Source organism: Rhamphochromis longiceps, linkage group LG11, assembly GCF_057381845.1.
Source record: "Rhamphochromis longiceps isolate RC_006_pf linkage group LG11, R_longiceps_female_GT1.1, whole genome shotgun sequence".
Classification (NCBI taxonomy): Eukaryota; Metazoa; Chordata; class Actinopteri; order Cichliformes; family Cichlidae; genus Rhamphochromis; species Rhamphochromis longiceps.
Window position 1 is genome coordinate 20,771,566 of NC_140567.1, and position 20,580 is coordinate 20,792,145.

Consider the following 20,580-nt stretch of genomic DNA (forward strand, 5'->3'; position numbering starts at 1 on the left):
ATATAACTTTCTGTTACACTAAAATAAATAACGGTAGAAATATTAAGTAGAGTAAATGTTTATGTATGAAAGTAAGCTGTAGCAAAGTTGTTGCCCTCTTCAGATTTTTATGACCCCGTTAATGTACTTTTTGTTTTGTTTTTGACTAAATGTATTTTAACAACAGTACTTTGTTGAATTAAATATGCGAGTACTGTAAATTAAAATATACAGTTGCCTTTTGACCACCTATTGTGCCTTTTCATGGTTTTTATGAATAGGGATGAATATTGAGTCAATTATCCATTACTGAATTGGTTTATAGGTCTCATCCTTTATCTATTTCGTGTATTGATTCCTGATCTACTGTGAGTAAGTGAGTGTGTGTGTAGTCTTTAAAAACAAGTCGACTGAATGTCTAACCTTATATACAGATTAGTTTCTCTGCTGACTCCAGAAAAGCATGCACAATGATGACAGCTCATATTGCATAGCAAACAGCACAGCTAAGAACTAAACTGGAAGGATACGCTTACCCCAAGAGATACTGTAAGCCTCACTGCCATCTTTGAGTCCTGTAATAATTGTTGCCATGTCTGGCAACAAATAACCTCATCTGCACAACCGACATTCATAAAAAAGTGACATTTTCTCTCAAGGCACATAGAGACTACCATAGCATTGCATGATTTGCTTTTATGTATCCAGGTCACTTGATGAGATTAAAGTGTTAATCTGTTGTGAGTTAGGGTGGAGGCAAATCTCAGTAGGCTTGATAAAAGAGGTAAAAGTAAAGCTGAGAAAAACACTTTGATGTACTCACATTACTAATTTCTATTTCACATTTCCCCTAAATAGGACTCTTGCAGCAGACATGTTTTAAAAGCTATTTGCCCCACTTAAGAAAAACCTCAAAATGCTTAGATGTCAGCTCACCATCAGAGTGCACTGTTACTCCATCAGTGAATGACACAGAAAACACTGTTCACCACGTAAGACACACTTGTACTATCTAGCAACATGTCACAGTGCAGCAGTGGCAATAACACAAACAGTTTAAAGTAGTTTCTTTACACACAGCGTTTATTCCATGCAACACAAGTTCAATTCATGGGAGTAAAAGACATCATAGTGGCAGCGTTATGGTAAAGTCAACCTGGATGTAACAGCTCTAGCAGCATGGCAGCCCATCATACCTACAGAAACACATTAAAACATAATAATTAGAAATTGAGTCTCTAGAAAACACATTAAAATATCTGCATAAGGTATCCCTCTTCCTAATCAGACTCAAGTAATATTCAGTCCAATGAAGAATATATAATATACAAGAATATATATATATGGTAGTTTAACAGAGAGATAATGGGGTAAATAAATCTACCTGATATAGCTGGATCCTGGAACACTTTCTGTGCTCTCCCTCACTAGCACATCAGAAAATACAGTATCAGGACTGTCTCGTTTCCCATACCTGTGCATAAAGAAGATATCAGCAATTAAACAATATTTTTTTCCATATAGGGTCAAGATGGACTCAATAATATAGAAGTAGATAACTAACCTCTGTCTTGTTATGAGGTTGATGTAGTGTCTTAGTGCAGAATAATATTTGGCAAGCTCCTCAGGTGGCGCGCCTTGCTGTGGATTGGCAGGTTTGGCTGGGTATGCATTTATGCCAGAGTGAATACAAACCAGCAGGCAGAGAGCCAGAATACTCAGCGACATCACAGCGTTGGAACACGTCCTAGATCCCAGGGAAAATTAAGTGAAAATACAGAGTAATAAAAAACAAAAACACAAATCCAGCAACTCACGGCAAAATCAGAAAAAGAGCTCTGCAATAGAGTGACCATGTTCATGTTCATGAAACATAAAGGCAGTCAAATCTGTAAAGACATGCTGACTTTAAATTTAAAAAGCAAGCCTCTCCATCAAATTGTTACAAATAAAGATTTTGCTTACACTTTAGTTCTGCTGTAGTTGCTTTTCCTGCTGTTCAAGGCACGTCTGTCTGATTCCCTACATTGCCCATGTTTTATACAGCTTGTGCCATGTGGGGAGGGGTGTGTGTGTGTGTGTGTGTGTGTGTGTGTGGGGGGGGGGGGGGGGGGGGGGGGGGGTAATTCTGTTAGGCTACTCCTGAGAAATATCTATGGTTGCATTATTTAAGCTCAAAGTAGCAAAGCAGTGAAACAAAAAATGGCATTATTTCAGAAAAAAAAACTCATAACCTTTGTTTTTTTATAAATGTAAATTAAGTACATCACTAACATGCTACAGAAATTTGTGTTCTACAATAGGACCAATTCATTTGGAACAACCCAAAAGGTCTGCATCATTTTTGTTTACCCTAATGGCTTTGTTTTCTATGTTTAAAAAAAAATAAGGAGGTCTAAATAAGCAATAAGAGTACACCTGATTACAGCAAACTTTTCTTTGGTTCACAAAAAGATTTTGAAGTTATCATGGAAAAGTACTGATGAGTGGAGATGAAAGCTAAAAGTTTTATTAATGTAGAAAATCTACTTAAGACCAAAAGCAGCATGGTATGTTTTAATAAAACTGATGATGTGTAACTTAAGATGGCCATGGTTTTCACATTAAGCTGAAAAATGAAAGGATGCCCTAGTGTTTGGAAAAATTATGTTTCACTTCATAGAGAAATGCAAAGGGGGTCTACATCAAAAGCTACTTTTAACTACTACCTTAATCACAAGGGGCTGATACAGCAGGAAGCTCCACATGTTTGATTTGACTTTTTTATTTTATTATTGTTTTTGAAATGCCGGATGCCTTGACTGATGCAGCTCAAAAGAACTTGTGGCTCATCAGGAAACAAAATTAACTCATGAAATTGTGCATTAACCATCTCAAAAATAGGAAAAGCTGCTGGAAATAAAAGAACAGGCATTCGTGCTCCTTGCTATCACACAATTGTGTATTGTGTGCAAATTATACAAGAGCAGCCTAGTCAAAGCCTTTAAACGGTTAGCAGTAATGAACCAAAAGTTCAAAACTCATTAGTATATGTTAAATCCTTTGATTTTATGGCCTTTTAAAACTGCTTCATGTATCTCATCTTTAAGTCCAAATTAAACACTACTGAATACAGGCAGTTGTCTTAAGACAATAACTGCAGCAATTTCGGCCAAACGAGCAAGCATAGCTCTAAATTACTCGAAATCATACAAGAAAGGGCAGGAAATCACAAAAAACTCCTTAAACTTTCAATTTCAGTTGATAGAGGGCACAAAAAGCTTTCAGCCCCAAAATGATAAGACAACTTTAATGGCAACTATTTTCTTAGAAGGGCACTCAACAAAAACTTGGCAGTAAATCGTTGCTGTTCTGTGGCAGTCATATAAGCGCTGCACTCCAAAGCAACAGCACAAGTCCTTGCTGGTAACGTCGGCTAAACACAAACAAAAAACTTTTTCTGGCTCATATTACAGGCAAAATATTCAGATGCTGTAAAAGAAAATGACATTGTTATTCATAGAAAGCATTTACATGTTAATACTGCGATTTTCATGGCACTGAGTATCACTGCCAAGTGATCAGGTTCACTGTTAGTATGAATCTGTCAGGAAAAATGCTCCAAAACAACACTATGCTGATCAGATCAGTCAAACTTGGCATGCTTGGAGCAGACACCAACTGACTGCTGTGGCAGGAGCTGCCAACCAGGCATCAATCATGTACTTCATTGTCATCACCGGACACAGGCGTTGGGGTACAAGAAGCTCAAAACTATTTATTTACTTTTTACAAATACTCCCAGAATCTTTGCAAGCACATTTGCACTTGATGCTGAACACCCTTTACGGACTGATTTAAATAGTTTGTGACATCAGGTATTGTGATGACAAATGAGGGCCAGGTGGATAAAGCACAGAGTCCTTCAAGTGCCATTTCTGATAAAATTGATGTGCTCTCTTGTAATGCTCCTCACAAACGTTATCTACAAAGAGAGAGCCCACCTGCAGGACTATCAGAAGGCCTAAATACATACATTTACTCGTACTAAAATATCAAAAGCCTGACACCCAGATGGACTTCTAGTTGAGGATTAAAGCTAAAACTTTCAGTAGGAATTCTGGAAGATAAATTATTTATTTTAGCCAGTTGCACTGGATAGTAATGACCACCTACTAAATAATATACTCCCTTCTTTATACAGAAACCTAATGCTACACAAAGACCATGATAGAATTTAATTGCATATGCACTTTGGTAATGTATGTGAAAGTAAGCCGACTGTGAGCTTTGTATAGCAATGAGTCATGCAAGACATAAACTCTGCTACTATTTACTAATTAACCTCCCTTTCTTCATAATCTCCTCCATCGTAGCACCTGGTCCCTAATGGGGAGAAAACAGTGGGTGAAACAGCTGTATAGTGTCACAGCATGAGAGAGGTGTGGAGGGGCATGAAGACCATCACTGGATTCAGGCCAACCAACAGCAGGGGAGCTGAGGGAGGTGAGAATAGAGCCGACGAGTTGAATCTGTTTTTCAATAGATTCGACACCACAGTGTCTGCTCCTACCCCCACAACCTCACCTGCAGTCAGCCTGGAATCCAGAGCCACACCACTGTGCCAGCCTCTCTCTTCACATGTTGCCTCCTGTGAGATTCCTGACACCCCTCCCCCACCCATCACCTTCACTCAATACCAGGTTGAGATGCAAATGAGGAGACTTCACTCAGGCAAGTCTGCTGGACCAGACGGAGTGAGTCCCCTTGTCCTCAAGGTCTGTGCCCCCCAGCTGTGTGGAGTCTTTCATAAACTGTTTATGCTGAGTCTGAGTCTGCAGAGGGTCCCGGTGATGTGGAAGACATCATGCCTCGTCCCTGTACCAAAGACGCCTCGTCCCAGTGGCCCCCAGGATTACAGGCCCGTGGCACTGACCTCCCACATCATGAAGACCCTGGAAAGGCTCATCCTGGACCAGCTGCGACCCATAGTAAGACCACATCTGGATCCCCTTCAGTTCGCTTATCAGCCTCGTCTCGGAACAGAGGACGCCATCATCTACCTGCTCAATCGTGTCTACACCCATCTGGACCAGCCGGCGAGCACTGTGAGGGTCATGTTTTTTGACTTTTCCAGTGCTTTCAACACCATCAGGCCGACCCTCCTGGGTGATAAGTTAGCAGCGATGCAGGTGGATGCTTCTCTGGGGCCTGTTCTTCGTACCTCGCTAAGTAAGTTAGCTGGATTAGATTGTTGACGATTTCGCGTGATCCTGGATCAGTCGGTTCCCCGAAGCTCATCCGGGACTTGCTGTCATAGCAACAGAGCCGTAAGCGTAAACCTGCTCGGGAGCAGGTTTACTTTATGTAAACAGGATTAGATCGCGGCCACGCAGGTATGTCCGCTTCATTTATACGAAAGCAACAGCGATAAATAAATAACATCAATGTAACTGAAGATAATGCAGCACTTGATCCTTTTATTGATGTCACACAGATACATACAGGTCATTTCCTAAAAAAGGGAAATGTACTATTAACATTCTATTACATGTATGTGATTATTACAGATGTAATTCATATTTCAGAGTAGTAATTGTAAATTACTTCGTGTAATCAAGATGAGAGACCACGGCTATAAAAGCGAAGGTGGATTTGGGAAGCCTGTCGCAGCCATGTCCTGTCCGTTTACGCGAGCAACCCATTGCGGAAGGTGCAAGATTGATAAGGAGAGTCCTCAGAATTCAGCGTATATTGCGGGACAGACAGGATCCTTTAGCTCAGCGCGACAGTGTGCTCATTGAGAGATATCGATTTTCCCGTGAGGATATTATTTACTTAACCAACTTGTTGACGAGGGGGTGCAGGACCACCACCTGTCTTTTTTTGCTCTGCCCTTTTCTTGGTTGCTGTTATAAACAAACAAACAGAGTATTCCAGGGTCTCTTTCCAAGAGACGACAAGCAATATAAGTGATAAATATTACCATTCTATAGAATATTCTTATATTTCACTTTTACTTGTTCCCATGTTCTAGTGGGTCCTGTTGTGGCTCTAATGTGAAAGAGGATAAAATATAACATATTATAATATAATGTAATATAATATTGGATAATATAGTGTAATATAATAAATCTACCCTACCGCCTACTGGTGTTGGCCAGAGGGGCCGATGGCGCAATATGGCAGCCTGGCTTCTGTCAGTCTGCCCCAGGGCAGCTGTGGCTACAACCGTAGCTGCCTCCACCAGTGTGTGAATGTGAGAGTGAATGAATAGTGGCATTGTAAAGCGCTTTGGGTGCCTTGAAAAGCGCTATATAAATCCAATATATTATTATTATTATTATTATTAAATTACTTACGAGTTTAATTTGTCAGCAACTTCCTGCCAGCCCTCTCTCCTTGCTTTTGCAGCCTTTGCAGTGTTCCCTTGCGTTCTGATTAAACTCTGAAACTCCTGAAATCCCTCACTCAGGAGTTCTTGCTCTGCTGCCGAAAAATACCGAGCCGAGCGCGCTCCTTCGACATTTTCGCCGACCAATCAGAGGGTTGCCGATCAATGTTTCTACTATCGATGCGTAGCCCCTTTTATGACACCCAGTGATGTCACATTACTGCGTCCAGCTGTACTAATCGTCAACAGCAGGTGTGTTCGGGGAACCGGATTAGCGAGCTCACGGTTAGCGCGATGGTTTGATCTTGGATGTGTCATTTGATCTTGGATGTAGTGAGCGACGTACGAAGAACAGGCCCCTGGTGTCCTGGATTGTTGATTACCTGACAGGAAGACCACAATATGTACGTCTCCCACAGTGTGTGTCTGACAAGGTGATTAGCAACACAGGGGCACCACAGGGGACTGTCCTCTCCCCCTTCCTCTTCACCCTCTACACCACAGACTTCAGCCACTGCACAGAGACCTGCCATCTTCAGAAGTTTTCTGATGACTCTGCGGTGGTTGGATGCATCAGCAGGGATGATGAGACAGAGTACCGGGCTGTGGTCGACTCCTTTGTCACGTGGTGTGAGCAGAATCATCTGCAGCTCAACGTGGCAAAGACCAAGGAACTGATCGTGGACTTCAGGAAGACCAGGAAACACTTGACCCCTGTTTCAATCCAGGGGGTCAGTGTTGACATTGTGGAGGACTATAAATACCTTGGAGTACACATTGACAATAAACTGGACTGGGCTAAAAACACCACAGCACTTTACAGGAAGGGCCAGAGTCGTCTCTATTTTTTGAGGCGACTGAGGTCCTTCAACATCTGCCAGAAAATGCTGAGGATTTTCTATGAGTCTGTGGTGGCCAGTGCGATCCTCTATGCTGTTGCATGCTGGGGGAGCAGGCTGAGGGTCGCAGATGCCAACAGACTTAATAAACTGATCCGTAAGGCCAGCAATGTTGTGGGGATGGAGCTGGACTCCCTCAAGGTGGTGTCGGAGAGGCGGATGCTGTCCAAGATAAAGACAATGTTGGATAACACCTCCCACCCACTCCATGACATGTTGGTCAGTCACAGGAGCTCGTTCAGTGAGAGACTGAGATTACCGAAAAGCACCACTGAACGACACAGGAAATCATTCCTGCCTGTGGCCATCTCCCTGTACAACGCATCCACTTAACACACTGTTTGCTGCTACAACTACACATGTTTCTTTTCCAAATATTTATTTATAAGTGACTTATGTATGTATGTATATATATGTATATATTGTACTATTCTTAGTTAGCGTATTGTCTGTCTTGTCTTAATGTTGGTTTAAAATGGAGCACTGTAACAAAAAATAATTTCCCCCAGGGATCAATAAAGTATTCTGATTCTGATTCTGATTCTGATAGATAATGAGAACATTATCCACTCAAAATTTGAGTGGAACAAAAAAAGATTTTTCAAACTGCAATTTTCCCCCAGAGTCTTTAAAAAAAAAAAAAAAAAAATAGAAATAAGCTAGTTTAAAAAAATAAATTACTATATTACAATAAAGACAAATAATATTAAAAATAATTACTTGATAGTCTTATTTTTTAATTTAAACTACTGAATAAGTAAGTGTGATCAACAAAGTCTAACTTTCATCTCAGTGGGTTTATATTGGGAGTGTACTGGAAACCAGAGACTATGTTGCATGAAGATGTCCAAATTCACTGCTTCCCCATCTGTTTTTAAACATTAGTCTGACTCATTCTTCATTTTCCATTCATGTGCAAGCAGCACGACCACAAGTTAAAAGCATTCAAACACCAGGTCCAGTCGGCTCTGTGCAGGCATCTCCTGCCTCATTACATTTTCACATTTAGCTAATGTCCTGACAATAAGTCAATGAAGCGTAATGCTTGCATGCAAGAAAGTTATGGGGATATAGTGCGAGTTGTATCAGTGTTTGTGTATGTTTTGGCTTAGTTTCTACCCTCAGGCTCCGTATTCTTTAAATGTCAAAAAGGTCCAAAAATCTATTTATCAGTCTGTTTTTTAATGTGATATTGATGTCAGAAACCATGAAAAAAGACAGAAACTCTTAATCTGTCCATGTCCTAATCAACCTAGGTGTTGGATACACTTACTTTTGAGTCTTTTATTGTCTTATTATCTTGTAAGTGCTGAGTGAATGCGTGTAATGAATAATGGCCTGGGCAACAATTTTTTTCCGAAACAAAGCACTCAGATGGATTTGGCTGAAAACATCATCTTAAATGACTTGTTTTAGTGACTCTATATTCTTCTTTCTCTTATTTATTTATTCTTGCTTGAATTTTGCAGAAAATGTGTTTCTGAGACTTGAATATATTTTAAATACAGACTATTTTTTAAATTATACCTGCAAATGTGAATACTGCTTTGCTGCTGTCAGGTTTAAATATTAAAAGGCTCTTGCTCTTCAGACACAGTTGCAGGTGCTTGTGAATAAGTATATTCACACCTGGGGAGACTGAATCAACACTGAACCTATGCATTTCGTCTGCTCGACAGCAACGTCTGCCTCTTCTTTGTCCTCACCTCGACACCATATTAATCATCAATCAACACGTCTGAAATGTAAGAAAAAATAATTTACTTCAACAATCTAAACAGGATAAAACATACATTTTATCTGCAAACTCATGAGTCATTTTAGCATTTTACAAACACCATATCACCGTACCAGTGATGTCAAACAGTACGAAAAATTAACAGAATCATTAGAGGTTGTCAATTTTAAACACAAAAGGTGTTGGGTTTCTGGATTATTTATCTAAAGAAAAATACTGAAGGCTGACCAGTATACAAGTATACATTAGCCTATCACAGATAAATCACTATCATTGTAAATGCTGGGATGACCCCTGCAGAAAAATGATGTGATGGCTCAGTAACATGCTTTCTATATCTGCAAATTTGCAAGAGCCTATGTCCGAGTGGTGTGTATGTCATAACAAAGTGTAAGGCACCGTGCATAAGTCTACACAATTTGTTGTTTCTGCATATTTGATGTTATAGCATCGTACTTTCTATTGTCCATACTTCGTTGGACAAGTTATGTGATGCCACAATTTCTAAATAGCCAAAAGCATGTTTTTTTTTTTCTTTATGTTCCATTAAAGACTTCAGATAGTAGCTCATCTGGCAAAATGCAACCTTGAGAACAATTTGGAGTATATTTTCATTGTGTGCAAGTTTTTTCACTTTGTAACTTCAACATCAAATATGAAATCCTCTGGGAGTGTTTCAGTTGGGATACTCTTCAGCTGCTCATCGTAGCTGCGGAGAGTCCAAAGTTTTTCGAGTTCATACACTTCTCTAGTCTCTGGCAGCATGAAATGAACAACCATATTACCTGAGACACAGAAAAACAAATACTTGTAACTTTTATAGATGGTTAATTTAGTGGATAGGAATTGTTAAACAAATAATAAGGATATACATACCAAAGTCAATACACATCCAATCTTCTGCATCTTTCCCTTCAATCTTGACATTTGGATCTTCATCTTTCTTCAGAAACTTGTACTGAAGTAAAAGCATCCTTTGTATGAGTTTAAAGAACAAATATATTTAGCATGTAACAAAGAATAAACAGAGGTAAGTTACCACTTTAATGGCATAAAGTGCCATTGCGCGCAAGTGCCTTGGTGACACACCGCTGACGACAATGAAGTACTCAGCGTATTTGATTTGCTCTGGTACTTTAATCACACAGAGGTCTACTGCATTTTCCTGACGCAGAAGAGACACCAGCACATCAAGACTGAAAGTCTCCAAGGATCCTTGACAAAAAGAAAAGAAAATGGTAAAGCAGTACGAGCATGTAAGCAGCACAGGGGTCCTACTTTCTTTGAGTCACTGCAAGGCAGTTTGGAAAAAGACATTTTACAGAAACATACTGGTACTTTGAACATGAGTCACCCACAATGAAATGACAAAACTGCATTCATCCATGTAACTAAGAAGTATTTTCTAGTAATTTTATACAGAGTTGGTCCTGGTGAGAACGTTTACACAGGTGTTGATTGAAATCATTGAATAAAAAGAAATGAGATATAATCAAAGGTTGTTTATTTGATATACAAATGCAAATACCCTCCAAATTATGATCTAGCACATTTGCATGTCCTTTAATACCAATTTTTTTAAGTGTTACATGTGTAATTCTATACTTCTGTGACTAATTATTTTTCTTCATTACTTCCTCTTGTCAATATGTGAAGGTGTGGACTTTGCCAGACAAATTCTGCAGTGTCTGTAACATTACACAACCTGAGTAATACATCAGCAAATATAAACATTACATTACTTTTTTATTTATAAATTCTGCATATCCTGTGGACATGATCAACAGGCTGCAGTTTTGTGCAGCCTGTTGCATGCTGTAGTGTCCATAACAGTAAATGACACACATCTGATGCTTATTTGGCTTAAATGAAAAAAAGTTTTATATTTAATGCGCAATCATGTCAGATTTAAAAATATTTAATATTTTTATTAGAGTTTAATTGTTTTTAATGAAACTGCACACACTTGATGTGAACCATCTAAACCGTATGAATCATCTTTTTAAGTATCCCAACTGTCTATTTTCCTTTGTTTTATCTGTAAGTAGTAGATATTTACATTCTTTCATCCTTCATGAAATCCCAGTGTTTACTATTACCTGCCAATTAATTACTGGCACAAATAATAAGCATATTAAGCAAGAATTTAGGCATCTGCCGTCATATTGGCAGTTTTGTCAGAAATAAGAAGCAGGACTTTGTTTTTGTGCTTCCACCTCACAACCTGAAGATGCACCATAAAAACTTTTCAGGTATCACACTTTCAAGACCAAATGTCGCGTAACCGTGAAACGTCAAGAAATTCAATTATATTACACATGATAAAGCAAGTAAGCGACTGCTCTTGAAACCTCTATCACGCTCCAAGTACTTACTGCGACTTAAGGAGCTGTTTTCGCTGCTATTATCGTCCAGTTCATGTGAATCATCTTCAATCACGCCATTACTCTCTGAATTTCGGCTCTCTTCGCTTTCCGAATAACATCTTTTTATGTCAAAGTGCCCGGTGAAGGACGCTGTGTGATGCGAGTGTTGACATGAGGTCAGATTTGCTGTAAAATGTTGAGGCACAGACAGGCTAATGCACCGAGCTTTGGAGATTGAACAAATGCTTCCAAAAGCCTCTGTTGGCTTTAGTAAAACACTACTTCTCAACACCGAGGACAGCACTTTCCGCGAGTGACAGAGTAAATTCATGGTCTTCACCTGCATAACATTACAGTATTACGGAAACAGCTATCCACGAGTTTACAGCGCTAAAAACAGGAAGTGTTTCATGTCCTCGGTTTTGATTGGCTTTTAATGCATTTTTGTTGGCTTTAAGGTCGTGATTGTGGGGGGGAAAATATAGAGCTCCCCCTATCGGTAGCGAAAGCTACCGAAACTTCAGGCTGTGGATTTTCTTTGTACTCTGATTTCCACATGTAAGGTTAGTCCATTGCCCTGTGATTTACTTTGACTTGACTGATGAACCCACTTTAAACATGTGAAACATGTTTGGAAATTACATTTTAATGATGTAATTAATTTGCACATGCACACACAGGTGTTAAGTGAAGGCCTGTGAGAGCACGATTGAGTCTGGGATTTTTTTTGTTTGTTTGTTTGTTTTGTTTTTTTATGTACTTGACCTCAGGTCAGCAGGTAGCTTGTTCCAAAGAATGGGACTACTGTAATTGAAAGCACTTTCAGCACACTTGGATCTAATTCTGGGACTAGTTACAAGATCTACATCTGATGACCCGACCGCAATATAAACTATAAGAGGGATTTTAAAGGTAATTCTGTATTGAACTGGAGCCAATGGAGTGACTCCAACACTTGGATATGCTCAAGTTTCCAAATGAAACAAACAAGATGTGCTTTAACTGCAGGCTGTCAGCTTTTATTTGAGGCTATTTACATCCAAATCAGGTGAACAGTGTAGGAATTACAACAGTTTCCATATGTGCCTCCCACTTGTTAAGGGACCAAAAGTAATGGGATAGAATAAGAACCATAAATCAAACTTTCACTTTTTAATACTTGGTTGCAAATCCTTTGCAGTCAATCACAGCCTGAAGTCTGGAACACAGACATCACTAGACGCTGGGTTTCATCCCTGGCGATGCTCTGCCAGGCCTCTACTGCAACAGTCTTCAGTTCCTGCTTGTTCTTGGGGCATTTTCCCTTCAGTTTCATCTTCAGCAAGTGAAAGACATGCTCAATCAGATTCAGGTCAGGTGATTGACTTAGCTATTGCAAAAAAAAGTCCACTTCTTTCCCTTCAAAAACTCTTTGGTTGCTTTTGCAGTATGCTTTGGGTCATTGTCCATCTGCACTGTGAAGTGCTGTCCAGTGACTTCAGAATTCATCGTGCAGCTTTTGTCAGCAGTCACATCACCAATAAACACAAGAGAACCAGTTCCACTGGCAGGCATACATGCCTACGCATGACACTTCCACCACCATGCTTCACTGATAAGGTGCTTAGGATCATGAGCAGTTCCTTTCCTTCTCCATACTCTTCTCTTCCCATCACTCTGGTACAAGTTGATCTTGGTCTCATCTGTCCACAGGATGTTGTTCCAGAACTGTAAAGGCTTTTTTTAGACATCGTTTGGCAAACTCTAATCTGGCCTTCCTGTTTTTGGGGCTCACCAATGGTTTACATCTTGTGGTGAACCCTCTGTATTCACACTGGTGGAGTCTTCTCTTGATTGTTGACTTTGACACACATACACCTACCTCATGGAGAGTGTTCTTGATCTGGCCAACTGTTGTGAAGGGTGTTTTCTTCACCAGGGGAAGGACTCTTCGGTCATCCACCACAGTTGTTTTCCGTGGTCTTCCTAGTCTTTTGGTGTTGCTGAGCTCACCGGCGTGTTCCTTCTTTTTGAAAATGTTCCAAACAGTTGTTTTGGCCACGCCTAATGTTTTTGCTATCTCTCTGATGGGTTTGTTTTGTTTTTTCAGCCTAATTATCGCTTGCTTCACTGATAGTGACAGCTCTTTGGATATCATCTTGACAGTTGACAACAGGTTCCAAATGCAAATAGCACACTTGAAATGAACTCTGGACCTTTTATCTGCTCATTGTAATTGGGATAATGAGCGAATAACACACCTGGCCATGGAACAGCTGAGAAGCCAATAGTCCCAATACTTTTGGTCCCTTAACAAGTACACATATGCAAGCTGTTGTAATTCCTACACCGTTCACCTGATTTGGATATAAATACCCTCAAATAAAAGCTGACAGTCTGCAGTTAAAGCACATATTGTTTGTTTCATTTGGAATCCATTGTGGTTGTGTATAGAGCCAAAAATGTTAGAATTGTGTCGATGTCCCAATATTTATGGACCTGACTGTATGCATAAGGACTCTGCCTGTTGCTTTCTGAATAAGCTGAAGTTGTCCCACTGATGCAAATTGAGCATTCAAATAGTCTAACCTGCGTGATATGAATGCATGGACCAATTTCTCACAGTCAGGTTGAGGTAAAACATTCCTCATTTTGAATATGCACTTTAAAGTGATAGAAAGCCCATCTAGTGAACAAACCAGTTATCAAACCAGACTTGCTCATTGTGTTTCCGAGAAATGAATGATAAATATGAACAAATGTTCTCTGACCTTTTTGAGCAACAACAAATATTTGCCTCGTCTCTGTTCAGTTCTAAAATAATGTTGAAAATGATGACAGCAGATACTATGATCATTTATTGCTCCATTAATTTGCAAACAAGGGTTAGATCATTGGAGGAAAATGATGACTACAACTGTGTATCATCTGAATAGGATATTTTATGCTGGAACATGTAAAAGCTAAAGAGTAATAGTCCAAGAACAGACAACTGAGGAACCCCTGATTTAATTTGTTACATTTGTCCAGATCTAAAAACCACTAACTGAAGCATATACACTTCCTTCTTTAAGATATGATGAAAACCTGACCCATTAAACCAGCTGACCCATTCGGGGAATGGACACAGCAACTCTGGGGATGTCTTGTGATGTTTGGCTGTTCCTTTATATCCAGTGGACATGCAATTGCATTTAGATCTGCAGACTTTGCAGGTGGGATCAACAGCTTGGTCTATTCTTCTGAGCAAGTCTCAAATGAAGTGTATTGTCCTGCCCCGCCGTCTGGAGGTACCTTTGAAGTGAATGTGAGCATCACTGTTTTGGTGAGTGGTGTGCGTCACAATCACATCCACATGAATGCCAGGACTCAAGGTTTTCCAGAAGAACATCTAATTGTACATATCAATTCACCTGCCATATTTTATTGTTGCATCTCATCAAATGTTGCAGCTCTTAAATTGGAGTTGAGGTTATATTCATTATTTCCTTAATTTCAAGTTCAAGTTCAGTTTCCAGCAACATTTAAATCACTCTGGCTTTTTATTTCGTATTTACTTTCTTCAAAGCCTCTGCTACTTTGATGAACTGTAAGACTGGCATGGTTGTGTATATAAGAAAACAAAACTGCTACTTACTAATGAACTGTTTGTTGAAACTTTTGTTCATTATAATCATAATTGTGTGCTGTCAACATTTTGTCTAGCAGCTGGATGACAGTCACAACAGTACTATTGTCTGCTGTGTCAGAAGGACAAGTAAAAAAATGCACCTCTTAAATGTTGTCAGAAAGAAAGGTATAAAATTCATTATTTGCATTTATTTTGGTAGGAAGCTATGACAGGAGAATGCTACTGTTTTATAAAATCAACACCTCTGGCCTGAACAACCCCTGATATATAAAATGCATCGATTATAAAACCTTTATGCTATAAAAATGTATAAAGTTCACCTGAGGTATAATCTCCTTGGTCATTAAAATTACAAATTCAAGTATATAGTCAAAACACTCTTGTACCTGTACAGAGTAAAGCAGTGCACTTTTTTTGTGCATTTTGTACTGTTGTTTGAATGAGTCCTCATTCATCAGCAGAGTCTGAGTCCATAACCACATTCAGTTTGAGTCCCACAGGAATATGGTCCGTAAGCCCAGCCAGCTGAGTTATAAAGGTCACCTCTTCAATTTCCTAAATGGAAAAAAAGATTTTATGCATTTTCTAATGATAAATTATTCTTCTAAATGAGGAGGTTGTCAGTAGTTCTGCAATTTGCAAATATTTTCTGAATGATCTACAGATATAAACATTTCAAACACAAATGAGCAAATGAAAAGACTGGGGACTGAACACAGGGAAATAAGAGAGGCACATACTGTTCGGCACTGCTTCGAAATGGAGCTTTCGCGGTACAGGATATAGTCGATCCGTCGTCCGATCCACGGCTGGTCAGTTTCAGGGTACACCAACGGAAAGTCCGCCTTAGGTACAGGAGGAGCGATAAACCTCTTTCTCAGATCCTCACTCTCCAAAGTCCTACAAGAGCATGAAAAAGACAGGGCAGGTTGCTGTAACCATAAACAGTGTGTAAGGATTTCTTATCAGAAATTTAGTTTTCCTGAAAACAACAAAAGTGGCAAAAGTACCTCTGTAGATTTTCTGGGGTGTTTACATCTTCTTCATACAATGTGGGCTGTTCCAGCAGAGTACCTTCAAAAACAAACCATAAAAATTCTCTAATCTTTGTGGAAATTTGTCATATAGTCAAACTATGAAGTGCTACAGGGAATAAATAGTACAAACCGGTGACCCAGGGCTTCTCCTTTCCAGGTCCGGCCCTGCAAGGGTCTTTGTATTCCTCAAAAACAGAGTGACTCTGTTCCTGACGATCATCTAGATGAATACATTTTAAAAACTGGTTAAAAACACAATATTAACAAAAAGGAAAAATATTAACAGAATAAAGTCTTGCATGAGACAGCAACACACCAGGTGAGCAGTTGTCAAAGTTGAAATCTCCACAGAGTACATCAAAAACAACATCCTCATCAGGTTGTTTGTTGGCAGCTTGAAATTCCGCGATCCACTTAGTTACCATTTCTAACTGGATACAACGAATTTCCCCTTCACCTGAAATAGGATTACACAGAGGGTCTCCTAAACACAACTTAAAATTAAAAAATAAAAAAATTTAAATATGAAAAGATTTTATAATTTGTTTAATTAAGCCAAATCAGAAATTGGGACCTACCCTCTGGTGCATGAAGGTGTGTGCAGTTAAAATAGCCAACCACTCTCTTCTGTTTCTGGTTCTTCCCAATAAGCACCTAGAAATTAAAACAAAAAAAACAATCATGGCATCATATTTTCTGTTTATTCAAACTGATACAAAAGCCCAAGTATTAATTCTATTTTACATAAAAGCAACAAAGTCCAATGAAATCAACACTCAATACCTCACTAAAAATGTCTGTAACTTCATAAGATGACCCTCCTTATTATGCATGCATCCACTACTTTATATCACATATTTCCACATCATAAAGTTAACTAATGGACCTAAACTGACTTCTAAACTTTTTGAGGTGTCACGAATTTTGCTCACAGTTTCAGTTCTTTATCTCAGATCAGCTAAGCTCTGATGAAATTTCCACTTCCTGTCCATAAATATGAAAGCATACTTCTAAAATGAAACGTTGAACACAATTTATCCCTATACGATGACGTGCAAGCATCCAAAACTAGCAGATCTGAAGATTTCAAAACAAAAAAAAAAAAAAAAAGGGAAAAAAAGAAAAGACAGATTAAAGAGGGGGACGTTAAGCAATGCACCTTAACAGAAAGCAGACCCTTGGCAGCCAGTGCATCCTCTCCTCGGCTGTTTGGAAAGCAGTGGTACTGGGCCTCGAGGACAGGGAATCGGCTGGCGAGGAAGAGCCCACTGTTGAAGAACTTAAAAGAAGAACATCTGCATCGTGGCTGGCATGCATACACACCTATATCATACAGTATGTGTCCAAATTCAAGCTTCAATATATTGGTGAGCTTCCGTGCAGCCCTCTTATCAAACACTTCTTCAAGGCACAGTATGTCGACGTTGGCTGGAAACAGTGGCAATATCTCCCAGGGTACATCACTCTGCTGGCGGAGTCCCTGAGAGCTCAAAGCTCGGGGATTTTGCTGACTTGATTGGTCCTGTTGGTTAGAGTTACGGTTGGAATTGAGGAGGGGAAAGGTGGACTCATTCAAAGGCTCTTCTGTATCATCATTGGGTACACAATCTATGTTAGAATTTAGATTTAGATCATGCATTTCAGCTGGGTCAGGATGTTGACTTACTGTAGCCCCGTATGTAGGTGAGTTCACTGTGGGAAGAATGCTGCTGGAAGGGCTGAGAGTACCACAGCTGCTGGGGGAATCAACTAATATCCGGATATTAGGGCGAGATATGCCCTGCACAATGCATTGGCCAATAGCAGTTGCCCTACGTTGAGTGTTAGCCAAGTTGTTAAAGCGAGCCAGGCTGTCAGGCAGCAGACAAAGGTTGGCTGAAGCAAAGACAAATGACGCCTTACCAGTCAGCTCAAAGCCCTTGTTTGTTGCCTTCTCTGGTAAGGATGGTATCTCTCTGTGGTAGCTAAATGGCCTGCGGCAGGCCTGAAGAGGTGCCCAAAGCAGAAAGCCAAGAAAAGCCAAAGGGGCAGTAGCGAGAAAAAGAATAAAGAAGGTAATGGAGCCAAAAAAGACCTCGAGGGGGCGAAGATAGCATTCCTGTTCCAGCCGCTGACTTTGCTCCAGAGTGGTGGACTTGCACACAGCAATGAGGCGATCAAGAAACCAGAAACATGGCACGATAAAAGCCCATCCCACAGCATGGATGCCTGCAACAAAGCCATTAGGAAAGGCAGAAGCCTGCAGGGCCATGTTGATTTACAGTCTCTAAACAACAATCAACAACGTCAGAGCTTCTCGGCCTGGCCTCATTCCTGTGCAGCGTCTCCTCTTCATGGGATCCACTGGACACTGAAACAAGAAAAAGGAAATAATCGTTCTCATGGAATAACCTGTTTTACGACTTCATGCCCGTACATGCATTTCTGGAAAGCATGAAGCAACTGGCATCTGCACAGAACTGAAGGCAGTATAATCAAATGCACAGGAAACAACAGACAGCTTACTCATTGTTTACGCAATGCATAATGATTGCTTTTAAAAGAAGAGAAAAAAAAAACATGCTTGAAACAGCCTTGACATTATCCAGCTGTCACCATCTGTAGAGTTTTTATTTAACTAAAGGCAGAGTAAGGCTTCAGTGAAAATTTGCCTTGAGCACCACACCTTTGTGTCTTTACAGATCTAACACACCATCTAAGGCCCATGAGTTTATGTAAAGTAAAACAGTACAAATGTTTATCTTGTTCAAACCTTGTACTGCTGCTTTTTGTCGTTTGAAAAGCACATACATACAATTATATCGATCCAAGGCGAGCATATTCTCTATCAGGGCGTTAACTGTAGCAATATGAACTGGTGATGCATTTAATTCACAGTGAAAATCCAGATCATACTACAAACACTGCTTAACAATGGACCCCCAGGGTGGTGCGTTCAAAGGTTGAGGACCATTTCTGACTTTCGATTAACATTCCTAACTATTAAAAAAAAATCACGGAATAAAACTAGGTTACACAAACACAGGCTAACGTAACTTAAATCATCATCTAGCCTCTTAATCAGCAAGAGATCTCTGTGCCACTGCTCGCAACATACTTGTACAGGTAAATGTAGCTGAATAACACGTTCTCTCTTCATCGGCCATCTGCAAGTAAGCTTAAGCTAACCGTTTCACTTCTCAAATTCATACTTTTGAATTCCCACAATCTTTTTCTCAGTAAATGCTAACACTTCTCTTTACATGTCGTTTATCATTATACACCCTTGATGTTGCATTGCTAGCTTAAAACACCAGCTAACGTGGAAGTCACACGTCTACTTACCTTAGCATGTAAACTGGCACAGTCCGTCTGATGAACCCACACAACGAGCAGCCGGTTGAAATGTTTATTTTATTTCTTTGTATTGTTCGCACATGCTCGGTAGAAAACACGTACGGTCTAGCTTGAAAGCAGATAATAACATTAGTAAAGCAGTCCTTTTGAACATACATAAAACCATATTGCTCTTATTGCTCGGTGTGTGTCACGTTATTAAGCCACACCCCTACAGAGTTGTCATGGTGTCTGCCCCGTATGGCACGTGACCTCACCTGGGGCGACCTACAGCATCAGCTGCTGTTGTTCGCCAAATGAAAAACTCCATTGAATTTGATATTTCTAAGTCACTGTGCTGTTTATTTTCCATACATGTGTTTTTTTCTTGAATTGTTTTAAGTATATTTACTTATTGTTAGTGACGTAAATATGACTTAACGTAACAAATGAAACTTTCCGATAATAAAAGTAAAATTATAAAGTCCTACTTGACGACAAACTAAACTACATACTGCGGAGCCAGCAACTGTCCTGCTTCAATTTCAGTTTTTAAAAATGCATAGCATATACAGTACTGTGCAAAAGTCTTGTGTCAACCCTAACGTAACTTTTAGATACTGTTCATCTGCTGTAGATAGATTTTAGACTCCCTTCTCCCTTTGTCCTAAACTTATCCAATTTCCTCTTATTTATTCATTCATTTATGTATTTATTAGGGACGAACTGCACAACATGGTAACAACAGCTCTTTGTAAATCACCTTTTAGGTGCAGAAACACTATTTTATGTCAAACTGTGTCGTCTCACGTGGTTTAACAGACAAGCAAACAAACAAATTCGTCTGACTTAATCAGGCTGAGGAAGCAGCCAATGTGCAAAGAAAAACTTTGATAGATCCTCAGAAATCCCGAAAAGTTATTTTTCAGGACTATTTAAAAATGACAAGAACGTCACTGCAAGCAAAAATGAGGGGTGCCTTGAGATTTTAGAAAGTACTGTAGAATAACAGATTACTTCACATGTGAAACAAAGCGAGGAAACAGAACTCCAGATTGCATTAGACCTATATCGGCCATTTTGTAGTATCACCTCTTTAAAGTTAGGTCCACGAAAACTTCCTGATGCTGTATCTCATGATCCCCAATGTTGGGGATACCATAGCAGTCCACACTGCACTGAATATTGGCTGAAATCAAATTACTGTTAAGACATCTGTCATCAAGCTGTGCTTCTTATTTGTGTGTGACAGTTTTAAACCCC

At 39.6% G+C, this 20,580-nt stretch overlaps 3 protein-coding genes across 4 annotated transcripts; all 3 read right to left on the reverse strand.

Moving 5' to 3' along the window:
• Positions 1–678: 678 nt before the first annotated feature.
• LOC146658980 (peptide YY-like) lies at positions 679–1,997 on the reverse strand. The gene is made up of 4 exons (XM_085422772.1): positions 1,945–1,997; positions 1,544–1,726; positions 1,364–1,453; positions 679–1,175 (listed from the first exon to the last, which is right to left on the reverse strand). The coding sequence occupies exons 2-4, from the start codon at positions 1,705–1,707 to the stop codon at positions 1,151–1,153; spliced, it is 279 nt and encodes a 92-aa protein (XP_085278898.1). The 5' UTR covers positions 1,708–1,726; positions 1,945–1,997; the 3' UTR covers positions 679–1,150.
• Positions 1,998–9,619: 7,622 nt separating this feature from the next.
• malsu1 (mitochondrial assembly of ribosomal large subunit 1) lies at positions 9,620–13,604 on the reverse strand. Its single transcript, XM_085422771.1, has 4 exons — positions 11,365–13,604; positions 10,029–10,204; positions 9,866–9,947; positions 9,620–9,774 (listed from the first exon to the last, which is right to left on the reverse strand). Exons 1-4 carry the CDS (start codon positions 11,699–11,701, stop codon positions 9,620–9,622), a joined length of 750 nt encoding a protein of 249 aa, XP_085278897.1. The 5' UTR covers positions 11,702–13,604.
• A 565-nt stretch (positions 13,605–14,169) lies between these two features.
• smpd5 (sphingomyelin phosphodiesterase 5) lies at positions 14,170–19,547 on the reverse strand. Of its 2 annotated transcripts, XM_085422768.1 has the most exons (9): positions 19,327–19,547; positions 17,669–18,352; positions 17,162–17,524; positions 16,581–16,656; positions 16,319–16,459; positions 16,133–16,222; positions 15,976–16,039; positions 15,706–15,865; positions 14,170–15,520 (listed from the first exon to the last, which is right to left on the reverse strand). In XM_085422768.1, exons 2-9 carry the CDS (start codon positions 18,251–18,253, stop codon positions 15,413–15,415), a joined length of 1,587 nt encoding a protein of 528 aa, XP_085278894.1. In that variant the 5' UTR covers positions 18,254–18,352; positions 19,327–19,547; the 3' UTR covers positions 14,170–15,412. The 2 variants fall into 2 exon arrangements, with proteins under 2 accessions (XP_085278894.1, XP_085278892.1); XM_085422766.1 differs by having other exon boundaries at positions 17,162–18,352.
• Between the last annotated feature and the right edge of the window lie 1,033 nt (positions 19,548–20,580).

What these genes read in the sequence shown, in the direction of transcription:
- LOC146658980 (XM_085422772.1), bottom strand. Translation starts at nt 1,707, where the DNA reads ATGTCGCTGAGTATTCTGGCTCTCTGCCTGCTGGTTTGTATTCACTCT. An exon ending in AACCTCATAACAAGACAGAG is followed by an intron (nt 1,454 to 1,543) that starts GTTAGTTATCTA and finishes CTTTATGCACAG; the next exon opens with GTATGGGAAACGAGACAGTC. An exon ending in CCAGGATCCAGCTATATCAG is followed by an intron (nt 1,176 to 1,363) that starts GTAGATTTATTT and finishes GTGTTTCTGTAG; the next exon opens with GTATGATGGGCTGCCATGCT.
- malsu1 (XM_085422771.1), bottom strand. Translation starts at nt 11,701, where the DNA reads ATGCAGGTGAAGACCATGAATTTACTCTGTCACTCGCGGAAAGTGCTG. An exon ending in CACTTTATGCCATTAAAGTG is followed by an intron (nt 9,948 to 10,028) that starts GTAACTTACCTC and finishes CTTTTACTTCAG; the next exon opens with TACAAGTTTCTGAAGAAAGA. An exon ending in TTGGATGTGTATTGACTTTG is followed by an intron (nt 9,775 to 9,865) that starts GTATGTATATCC and finishes TCTGTGTCTCAG; the next exon opens with GTAATATGGTTGTTCATTTC.
- smpd5 (XM_085422766.1), bottom strand. Translation starts at nt 18,253, where the DNA reads ATGGCCCTGCAGGCTTCTGCCTTTCCTAATGGCTTTGTTGCAGGCATC. An exon ending in GGAGAAGCCCTGGGTCACCG is followed by an intron (nt 16,040 to 16,132) that starts GTTTGTACTATT and finishes TTGTTTTTGAAG; the next exon opens with GTACTCTGCTGGAACAGCCC. An exon ending in TTTCGAAGCAGTGCCGAACA is followed by an intron (nt 15,521 to 15,705) that starts GTATGTGCCTCT and finishes TTTTCCATTTAG; the next exon opens with GAAATTGAAGAGGTGACCTT.